The sequence below is a fragment of the Copadichromis virginalis genome, linkage group LG20 (assembly GCF_057382275.1).
Source record: "Copadichromis virginalis isolate Kocher_CV1m ecotype Utaka linkage group LG20, C_Virginalis_male_GT1.1, whole genome shotgun sequence".
Lineage (NCBI taxonomy): Eukaryota > Metazoa > Chordata > Actinopteri > Cichliformes > Cichlidae > Copadichromis > Copadichromis virginalis.
In genome coordinates, this window is record NC_140637.1 from 25016988 (window position 1) to 25028201 (window position 11214).

General features: G+C 43.0%; 1 protein-coding gene across 3 annotated transcripts; it reads right to left on the reverse strand.

Moving 5' to 3' along the window:
- Window positions 1-443: 443 nt before the first annotated feature.
- On the reverse strand, window positions 444-10728 carry LOC146684897 (uncharacterized). 3 transcript variants are annotated; one of them, XM_085444727.1, is made up of 4 exons: window positions 10515-10728; window positions 6042-6189; window positions 2028-2449; window positions 444-1180 (listed from the first exon to the last, which is right to left on the reverse strand). In XM_085444727.1, exons 1-4 carry the CDS (start codon window positions 10631-10633, stop codon window positions 1108-1110), a joined length of 762 nt encoding a protein of 253 aa, XP_085300853.1. In that variant the 5' UTR covers window positions 10634-10728; the 3' UTR covers window positions 444-1107. The 3 variants fall into 3 exon arrangements, with proteins under 3 accessions (XP_085300853.1, XP_085300851.1, XP_085300852.1); XM_085444725.1 differs by having other exon boundaries at window positions 2028-2551; window positions 10515-10727; XM_085444726.1 differs by lacking the exon at window positions 10515-10728 and adding an exon at window positions 8504-8645 and having other exon boundaries at window positions 2028-2551.
- Between the last annotated feature and the right edge of the window lie 486 nt (window positions 10729-11214).

Consider the following 11214-nt stretch of genomic DNA (forward strand, 5'->3'; position numbering starts at 1 on the left):
TGAGTATTATATTATTTATTTATTAAGATCTGCCTTTTGTGAAAAGGCAGGTTTGCATAAGTGGTTGAACATTAGCTGTGGTGTCCCACAAGGTTCAGTATTGGGTCCCAGACTGTTTCCTGTGTGTAGAGTGACAGACATACTGAGGTTTGTTGTGTTGCACATGATACAGCCGTTCTTGGAGGTTGTCAGTGAAGAAACTGATAAATGTTGGTTTGATCAAAAAGAAGTTCTCTTTGAATTTATCCCAAACCAAATTTATGTTGTTTGTAAATTAAATTGAGAAATGTATATAAATGTGGAACTAGATGTTGATAAGGTATCCACTGAAAAGGTCTTTCCTATATGGGAACCACATAACAAACAGGTGTGTAACGAGATGGCAAACACCGTCGGGATTTTGGGAAAACCAAGGCTCATCCTAACCAATGAAAGACTGCACACACTGTTACTGCCATATTTATATTATTGTGGTGAACTCTGGATGTTCCCCACAAAACATATGCACAATGCAAAAAGAGCAGTAAGGATCATACATCATGTACATTTGTCCAGTAAAAGCACTGCTTGCACCTGCTCCCTGGGACTATAGATACAGCAGCTGGAAATCCAGGCAGCAAGAATCAGGACTGAATGAGAATAGTCAGGCTCATGTGTTACACTGCAGTCACACCATCAATGCAGAGAAATGAAGAACGTGACATTGTAGAACTGCATTAGATAGCTGCAGAGTATACCAGGGTGGGTGACCTTGCGAGCACAGCTCTACTTGTGTGGGTGTACGTGCACTGCAGTGCCGTCATGAATGAAGCCGACCGGATCATCTTGAACTCAAAGCTAATAAAGATTACAGTTACTTTTACAAGAAAAAAAAAGACACACAGGTTACAGTGTCTGTTACTGAGTTTTAAAGTAAAGTGTACACTCAGTACGACTAATCAGCCATGAAAACATGGTGTGCTCGTGCACCGAAGAAGTTTCCTCATCTCACTGCAGCTCAGTCAGCAGAGTTCTCTGCACAGGCTGCTGTCTGCACCGTCGTCCTCCGTGCGATACGACCCCGGAGCAGCAACCGGGCGCCTTGTAGACCGTCGGCATCGATTCAGCTTACCAGGTCATGTCCACATTCATTTCAGACAGACAGTGGGCCAGGTGACCATCGCAGTCCATCTGGGTGAACCTGGAGAACCAAAACAACTAGACTGTACTGGATGTGGTGAACTGGACCTGACTGAACCCTGGACCTCTCCATCTGTGGGCACCACTTATGCAGCAGAATCTGGACAACTGTTTGTTTGGACCTTGTGCTGAAACTGCACTGCACCTCAGACAGCATATAAACATTTTTATATTTATGTAATTATGTCATGTTGATTCTGACATGAAAGCAGAGGTCACGGGATGATGCTATGCAAGACCTGCACAATAAAAACATATATGGAAGTTCTGCTGTAAGGTAATGTTGATCCTTTGGAGGCTGGGCAGTCAGCTTTGTGATGCTGTCACTTTTAAACCTCTAGAACATAGGTGTCAAACTCTGGCCCGCGGGCAAAATTTAAATTACTATTAGAGCTGGCCTACTGGTATTATACAGCTAATATATATATTGTCTAGTATTAAGCTTTGCTTGTTCCATATTCAGTTTTTCAGCAAAACTTGTTTGAGTCCATAAGAAAAGATTCATTCTTATATCTGAAGGAATAAATATATTTCAATAAATATTAACGTTAGCCCGCGACTTTGTTCCAGTTTTGAATTTTGGCCCATTGTGTATTTGAGTTTGACACCCCGACTCTAAAACTTAAACTAGTTTGTTTACTTGTCGTTATCCATTTAACTAACAAGAGCTACACACACTGAAAACATCTAACTGGTGACCAGCTTCAGCTGGATGCCATCTGGCTGGTCGCTGATGTCATAAAGAATCATTAAAAAATAAATTAATAAAAATCAGCAACAACGCACAAAGGAAAAAAAGTCCCTATGCTGATGTGAATGAAGAAAGAAAACACCCAATCAGTTCTTACCCAGCAGGGAACACTTGGAGACACATGGGACAACTCTGCAGTCCTCCCCCTGCTCCTCCATCTGCTCCTCTTCCTCCATCTTTTTTGCCGCACCCCTGCACCTCCTCTTCCTTTTTAGCTTCGACCTCATTCTGCAGAGGAACTCTGTCAGATACCTTCACCCAGTATGTTGGAAGCTTCCTACTGACTGGTCCAGTCGCTTTCCTCCCCTCCTCCTTCCCAGCACTGGAAAATCCTGGTGATGGCAGCGCCTCCACCCAGCTGTGCAGGGACGGCCGCCGTGTTTTGCTGAGGGTTTGAGGAGAGTGAGTGGAGCTCTCCATGCTGTGGGAGCACGGGCCTCTGACAGGTGGCTCTGGCACCGTGCTGGTGTGTGCTGTGGGGTCCTCCGGGGAGGAGCTGAGCCCGACAGGATCTGGGATCTGTGACGGTCTCAGAGAAAGATGAGACGGTTCAGGGAAGGTAGAAACCTCACTGCTGAGGTCGCACCACCCCTGTTCCTCCACCCAAAGTCCCGCAGGTCTCTAAAAACAAGGAGAAAACAGGAATAAGGGTCTGACAACGGGTGTGTGGAACTTCAGCCAGTCATGCGGAGCGTGCTGTGGACAGTTGATCTTTGGATGATTACATGAATACACAGGTGTGTGTGTGTCATGTAAATGTTCCTCACCAATGGAAATAGGCCAGCAGCTCTAACATTATAGAAAAAAAATTACAATTAGTTGTTTAGGTGTCATTTTGAATGTTTTAACCAACCAAAACTCCAAAGATATTAGTTTCATCATGATCTACAAAAGAAGTTAAATTTCCCTATATCCCCTTCAAAAAGGAAAAAAAAGACTTTATTCTATAGTGTCAGTGTTTAACTAAGTGTTGGTTCAACCTCAAGGGCTCAAAAATGAGACAGAAGTGCCAAACAAATACGCTTGCTCTAACGGCCACCCTGGAGAGCAGCTCTGCAGGTCCTCCATCTTCTGATGTCCAACTTTACAGCTGAACTAAGGATGTTTAGTGCCTGGTGTTTCTCAAAGTCAGGGGTGTGGTTTCCCCCTGGTAACAAGTGTTACTATACTTTGGAAGGAAGGGGCACAGCAGCTTTAATATAAGCTATCATCCATCCTTTAACTTCACTGATTGGACCTTTTGAACATTTGAATAGATTTAGCATTTTAATCTGACTCTTGGTGTACGAGAACCACCCCCTAATCAACTTCATACACAACCAGGAATCCCACACTTTTCAATAAAGGGGTTGATATAGTTGTTCTTGGAAAAATTCAGTTTTCATAATACAGTGCTTAAAAACATCCTCCTTCCAACACTCAACAGCAATATTGCCCAAACTGGATGAGTTCCTCTCTTTGGGAATCTAAACCTCCTCCACTGGTTGCTGACCTTCCCATCAAGTCATCTTTAAGGTCTTCCATACATGCTGAAGAAGCTCTGGGCAACATTTGTAGACCTAACATACAGTGGGGCAAAAAAGTATTTAGTCAGCCACCGATTGTGCAAGTTCCCCCACTTAAAATGATGACAGAGGTCAGTAATTTGCACCAGAGGTACACTTCAACTGTGAGAGACAGAATGTGAAAAAAAATATCCATGAATCCACATGGTAGGATTTGTAAAGAATTTATTCGTAAATTAGGGTGGAAAATAAGTATTTGGTCACCTCAAACAAGGAAAATCTCTGGCTCTCACAGACCTGTAACGTCTTCTGTAAGAAGCTTTTCTGTCCCCCACTCGTTACCTGTATGAATGGCACCTGTTTGAACTCATCATCTGTATAAAAGACACCTGTCCACAGCCTCAAACAGTCAGACTCCAAACTCCGCCATGGCCAAGACCAAAGAGCTTTCGAAGGACACCAGGAAAAGTATTGTAGACCTGCACCAGACTGGGAAGAGTGAATCTACAATAGGCAAGCAGCTTGGTGTGAAAAAATCAACTGTGGGAGCAATCATCAGAAAATGGAAGACATACAAGACCACTGATAATCTCCCTCGATCTGGGGCTCCACGCAAGATCTCATCCCGTGGGGTCAAAATGATCATGAGAACGGTGAGCAAAGATCCCAGAACCACACGGGGGGACCTGGTGAATGACCTGCAGAGAGCTGGGACCAAAGTAACAAAGGTCACCATCAGTAACACACTACAACGGCAGGGAATCAAATCCCGCAGTGCCAGACGTGTTCCGCTGCTGAAGCCAGTGCATGTCCAGGCCCGTCTGAAGTTTGCCAGAGAGCACATGGATGATACAGCAGAGGATTGGGAGAATGTCATGTGGTCAGATGAAACCAAAGTAGAACTTTTTGGTATAAACTCAACTCGTCGTGTTTGGAGGAAGAAGAATACTGAGTTGCATCCCAAGAACACCATACCTACTGTGAAGCATGGGGGTGGAAACATCATGCTATGGGGCTGTTTTTCTGCCAAGGGGACAGGACGACTGATCCGTGTTAAGGACAGAATGAATGGGGCCATGTATCGTGAGATTTTGAGCCAAAACCTCCTTCCATCAGTGAGAACTTTGAAGATGAAACGAGGCTGGGTCTTCCAACATGACAATGATCCAAAACACACCGCCCGGGCAACAAAGGAGTGGCTCCGTAAGAAGCATTTGAAAGTCCTGGAGTGGCCTAGCCAGTCTCCAGACCTCAACCCCATAGAAAATCTGTGGCGGGAGTTGAAAGTCCGTGTTGCTCGGCGACAGCCCCAAAACATCACTGCTCTCGAGAAGATCTGCATGGAGGAATGGGCCAAAATACCAGCTACTGTGTGTGCAAACCTGGTAAAGACCTATAGTAAACGTTTGACCTCTGTTATTGCCAACAAAGGTTATGTTACAAAGTATTGAGTTGTATTTTTGTTATTGACCAAATACTTATTTTCCACCCTGATTTACGAATAAATTCTTTACAAATCCTACCATGTGAATTCATGGATTTTTTTTTTTCACATTCTGTCTCTCACAGTTGAAGTGTACCTCTGGTGCAAATTACTGACCTCTGTCATCATTTTAGGTGGGGGAACTTGCACAATCGGTGGCTGACTAAATACTTTTTTGCCCCACTGTATGCCTGGAACAGATGCTGAGCAAGCTGCCTTGATCACCTCCTCAGTATCCTTCAAAGTGTCCAGGAGGACACCAATCACTTCCCCTATGGAACACTTCAACCAATCACTTTGCCCGTTTCCGGGTTGGCAATGAAGGCTGCTCGCTTCCTGGCTCTCTCTCTCTCTCTCTTCCCCTCCTGTTCGTTTAAACCAATTACCACATATATTTATAAATTATATCTATACAGACACACATCAGTACAATACAATGCAGTTTATGGATGCAGCCTAATTACCAAGCTTGTTAGTCTTTTCTGACAACTTCTATGCTCCTGACACAATGAAACATGTTTGGGGTTCATACATTCATACATGGTGGCCTTATTTTACATCCTATCTAGTACAGCATCCTTTGAGATGTATTTAGGAGTGGGTCAAGACATGGATACAGAAATATACTGCTCAAAAAATGAAAGCAACACTAAGAAAACACATCAGATCTCGGGAAAAGAAAAAATTTCTGACAGTGGCGACTATCAAACGAAAAACAAGACAAAGAAGATGTTAACGTCAAATGGCTTTTTGTTTGTACTGTATCATAGTGACATCTCTATAATGTGCAATGCATCACAATAAAATATCACAATGATTGAAATGAACCCCTGAGGTGGATAATTCCCACCCCATCTTCTCCACACTGCCTACTGAGAACTTGCAACATCACTATGTTCTCCCTGTTGTCTCCAAGTTGCACAGGAGCATCACAGCACACAGGCTCCTGTGTCTGACAGAGAAACTCCACCTGTCAGAGGCCAGTGGACACGCTGTCATACAGAGTACACAGCAGGAACACTCTGGAATATTAGAACTGTGAACATTTGGCACTTTGTGTGCTCGTGTCTTGTTGGGAGCTTCATCATATTCCCTGCAGGAGCTGTGTAATGCAGTAACATACCGCTGCAGATGCATGTGGAAGATCAGGAACCTGGTCCCAGAGCTGCTCCTCCAGGCATGGCAGAGTAGCCTGGAGCGTGAATGCCCACAGGCTCTCCACAGCAAGCAGCTGCTGTCTGTTCCACCACGCTCCTGCAGGAAGCGTCGGCCTGTGAAGCAGATCATCCACACTGTGAACTGCTGCATTCTCCTCACATCGCTCCTCATGCATGCATCTCCATACAAACCATCACTAAACAAATACGACACAACTTTGACTCGAATGTTTCCACACACATTTGTTATTTTTCCATTTATTAATCAATCAATCTGTAGGAATTTTTAGTCAATCAGATTATTTCTGAAGCTGCTCTTTGATCTGGTGCACACTGCAAACGAAACAAAACAGATTTAATAACACAGCAAAGCTTCACATCAGCTGGTTTTTAATTAACTGCATTAAAAACACCTCACTGTAAATAGTTGTAAGTGTGCCTTTTTACTTTGTTTGTTTCCATTAGAAAGAAAATTCAATTAAAAATGTTGAATTTTTACTGGTTACCAAACTCCAGCCATCACATCAGACACTAAAAAAAACCCCAACAGACTAATAAAATACCAGAATTCCACTCAGCAAAACTAAAACATAAACAAGGACAACAAGTCATATTTTTTTCAGTGAAATAAATTTTCCCCAAAGGCAGCAGCGGTGAAATCGAGCAGACAGTCCGGTTTAATGATGCCTGGATGACATCAACACGCTCCGATGTCTCAGCCTCGAGCAGTTAAATGGATACGAGCTGTCACATGACATCCATAGACATCACAACCACGCCATGCAAAAATACCTTTTAACACAACCTTTTTGGAAGTATTGAGGCTCTTCAGGATGTGAGAGGACACTTAATGTGTCGCTGTTGTCTCTTTCTTGAATCGTGACCAATGATAATATACAAACTGATACTTAGTTATCTTTGTCTATGGAGCCACAGATGACAGCTGGTTAAACTACAGACACGTCCTAAACACCTATAATTTTCTTCTGTAAAACTGTACTATTGTTGTTATTGTTCTCTGCCCTGAAAGCCTCAGTGTCGAACCAGATAATCTGGATGACCTCCACTAACACTGACGTTTTCTAAAGCAGTTTTTGAGCAGGAAATGTGCTTCACGCAGGGCTGATATCTATCATCTTTGTGAAACGAGAAATATCCTGTCTGAGAATAATGCTACATTAGACGCAGAAACAGGGGCTAGAAAAACAGACGATTTTTCCCACCCTGGCTTCTCTTCTTTGTTTTCCTGTTAAATTCTGAATGTAATGTAAAATTCTCTCAGACTAAAAGTAGATCAGGGAGCAAAGCCTTCAGAGCCTCTCTCTACTTTTACGATTACACCCAAACTTGCTTTCTTTGGATAAAGCTTGCAGCTCAGACGTGACCCTGAGCCAGCCCTTCTGCTGCAGGGTGCGAGCATTCACTCGCACCCATACAAATGCAGGTAAATGGCCTGCATTTGTATAGCGCTTTTCTAGTCCCTAAGGACCCCAAAGCGCTTCACACTACATTCAGTCATCCACCCATTCACACACAGTGATGGGATACATTGTAGCCACAGCTGCCCCTGACAGAGGCACTGACAGAGGCGAGGCTGCCGGACACTGGTGCCACCAGGCCCTCTGACCACCACCAGTAGGCAAACATGGGGTTAGTATCTTGCCCAAGGATATTTGGCATGCAGCCAGGAGGCAGCCTGGGATCGAACCGACCTTCTGATTAGTGGCTGACCTGCTTTGCCACCTGAGCCACAGCCACCCCAATGTCAATAACTTCTGTCTTCTCTTATTTCTGTTTTGTCCTTGTCCCCCAACACATCCCCCTCCCTGCAAGCCTTGCTGTGGTTTCTTCCCATTAAAAGACAGACTCTTCCTCCCCATAAGGGCCCAGTGCTTGCTCAGAGGGGATTGCTGGGGTCTTCTCTTTAACATAGGGGGTGCAAACCTAGTCTCGGGTGCAGGGAGGTGCACATCACGTTACAGCAGAGTTTAAGCTCTGTGGTTATGAAATACTTTGATTTAACACAGAAGGAGAAATTTACATTTACTGTAAAAATCAAACAAAAGTAGATCGTTTTACTGACTGGAATTCTGTTGCCTGTTTGTTTAGTAAAACTCATTCATTTAACTTGGATCCCGACTAGTTCCGTTTAATTTGAGAGTGTTAGTAAAAGAAGGTTTGAGTGGAGCCTGCTGTCGTTACAGTAACAGATCTCAGTCCTGTCCTCCATGAGGACCGCTCAGTCATTGAAGTCTGATAACAGGTTGGCAGCATCATCAACACATATCTAAAGCCAAGCTATGGTACCGGAAATGCAAAAAGTCGGATCGGTGCATGGTTACTTCAAAGAGCTTTCATATATCATATATTTCTCATTATTATCATCTTATGTTTGACTCTCCTACAGGCCCAGGTTGTAGCTACATACAGTTTATTCCAGGCAGCAGGAACCGTTTCGACCATAAACAAACATGTGCCTTTGTTGCTCTTTAATATGGAAGCCCGTTTCCGCCACTAAAAAAAAAAAAAAAAAGCTAGTATCCATAACTCGAAATTTCGAGTTATTTTCTCGAAATTTCGAGTTATATTTCTCGAAATTTCGAGTTATATTTCTCGAAATTTCGAGATAATAACTCGAAATTTCGAGTTACTTTTCTCAAAATTTCGAGTTAGCTCTGCCAATCAAAAATATACGTGAATGAGGTCGCTTTCTTGTTACCCGGAAGCATATGGCGCAGGACCGCGCACTCAAAAACGGATCCCAACAAATTAAAGTATGTTTGCTGATAGTAACACCATGTGATTCAGCTAATAACACAGGGATTTCATCATTTGTGAAGCCAGGCTGAAAACACTCAGCAATCTGTGCATTCACGACTGGATGTAATACCAGTAGCTTAGCTGTAGCATTTGTAGCTGAGGGCTTCAGCTTCCGGGTAACATGGAAATGACGTCATTCACGTAGATTACTGATTGGCAGCGCTAACTCGAAATTTCGAGTTGCTTTTCTCAAAATTTTGAGTTAATATGTCGAAATTTCGAGATAATAACTCGAAATTTCGAGAAAATAACTCGAAATTTTGAGTTATGGATCCTTTTTTTTTTTTTAGTGGCGGAAACGGGCTTCCATACTTTAATGAGCAGAGTTCAGTGATTCGCGTTACTCGGCTTGCGTTGCTTCATTTATGGGAGGAGCTGAAAATGATGACGTCCGAAGCCTCGCTGCCCGGCTGTACCACGTGACTGGTTCAGGAAGTGGTTCAAACTTTGCCGCGAGCTATGACAGCGATATAAACCCCGCAGACTTCATTCAAAATGTGGGTGTTTGATGGAGAGTTGCGGTTAGTGAGAGTTTGGAGACAGTTTGGAGGTTTATGAGAGTGAGGAGAGAAAGTCAGGAGAGAATGGAGCCAGCTACGAAGAGGAGGATGTCCTCCCCTGTGTGGGAACATTTGATCTTATTCCTCCCAACAAGGTATGTAAATTTCTATAGAAGATGTATTTTCATAATACTGATGGTGCAATACAATTTATGTTAAGCTGTCTTTACTTTTGTACAAGGTGAAGTGTTTGCTATGTGCCAGGGAGCTGGGATATAACAACAACACCTCATCCATGCTTAGGCACTACAGAGCTTTGCATGAGAATAAGGGGAACACCGATTGTGGAGCAAGACCAGGTGAGCCATCAAATGCCATGATAATGTAGCATGCAGTAATGTTACTAAATGATATAACAATATTATACAACTGTAATAAGTTACGTGTGTGATATTTATATTTGTGCTTTGCTTTTATTGTCTTTCCTCAGGAGAACAATCTCAAATAGATGAAGACCTGGTTAGCATGGTGATTGAGGACTCCCAGCCATTTAGCATTGTGGAGGACAAAGGATTTAAAAGATTTGTTAAATCATTAAATCTCCCCACTAAAAAGTTCATAATCGAAAATTTAGTTTTTACAGAATAAAATGTGAACAGGCAGGACTGAGGCTCAAAGCCTCAGTGTGTAGCTGTCCATACCTCAACGTTACAAAAGCACAACCACTGTCCACACCCCAACCACACCTCACCTCACAGTAAATGATCATTTCCACTTTAAGCATTTCCAAATAATCATGTTCCATACTGCCAGTATAAATATACACAGTGTACTGCATCACTACAATATACATGTTTTACACACTCCTTTTGTTGTTGACATTTACAGGCTGTGTGCAAAAATGCCACACTCTTCAAATTCATGCCAACTAATATTTTCACGTCCAGTAGGTGTCCTACTAGAGCAAATGAAGCTTCAAGACGCTTTGCGCTGGGGTGAACCAATTGGATGAAAAGCTTCAGTGCTTCATGAAGCTTCATCTGCCCATCACTACCGTTAACGGCCCAGATTGTGTTTTCTCAACCTTTAAGGTAAAGTTGTCGGTGCAAACACACTCACCCACCGCTCTTTGCCGGGTTGTTGCTGGACGTTGTCGGGCTCCTCTTCGGTGCTCCCCCGGAAGCTTCGACCGTTGACTTCTTTCGCTTCAGTCTGGACTTCAAGTGATTTTCTTCCATATCTGCGTTTCACAACAACTCACAGCTCCCCGCCAGCTATTCTAACAACGACTTCCGTATCCCGCAACCTGACGTCACTCGAGTACATCCAATCAGCTACGTCTCCCACGAGAACTCGAACCAATAGAATTCTACAACGATAACGGAGCAGTCACGTGAAAATCCTGCACGAACTGATACAGAAGTGATATCAGGGCTAGTTCAAAGATTTCTTTTCTTCTTAGTGGATTTCACAGATTTATGAATTTTAATAATAATAAAATGTTCTACTTTGGCTTTACTTTAGATACTGAGAGAGGGAAAAATATGGATTTGAAGCTTCACTGACGCTGTGGCACTTACATCACTGGCCTCGGATTAAGTAGTCTTAACTATTTAGGGCTGGGCTAAGCTGGGACTTGTAGAACATGTGTGTTTTAAGTGGACTGGACCAGCATACTGTTTTTACAAATATTAATGGCATAAAAAGAAAAGTTACAAAACTTAATGAGACAGGTAGTAATAGATATGTTGTTTAGAAGTACTCTGACTCAGTAAGACCCAGAGAAGAATAACATACATGTGAGATTTTTTGATTTTTC

Bases quoted from the DNA above. Each gene is read 5' to 3' on its own strand.
- LOC146684897 (XM_085444725.1), bottom strand. From the start codon at position 10,633: ATGGAAGAAAATCACTTGAAGTCCAGACTGAAGCGAAAGAAGTCAACG. The intron at 2,552-6,041 runs GTATGTTACTGC...CCTTGTTTTTAG, and splicing joins TTCCACATGCATCTGCAGCG to AGACCTGCGGGACTTTGGGT. The intron at 1,181-2,027 runs GTAAGAACTGAT...TTGGTTCTCCAG, and splicing joins CTCCAAGTGTTCCCTGCTGG to GTTCACCCAGATGGACTGCG.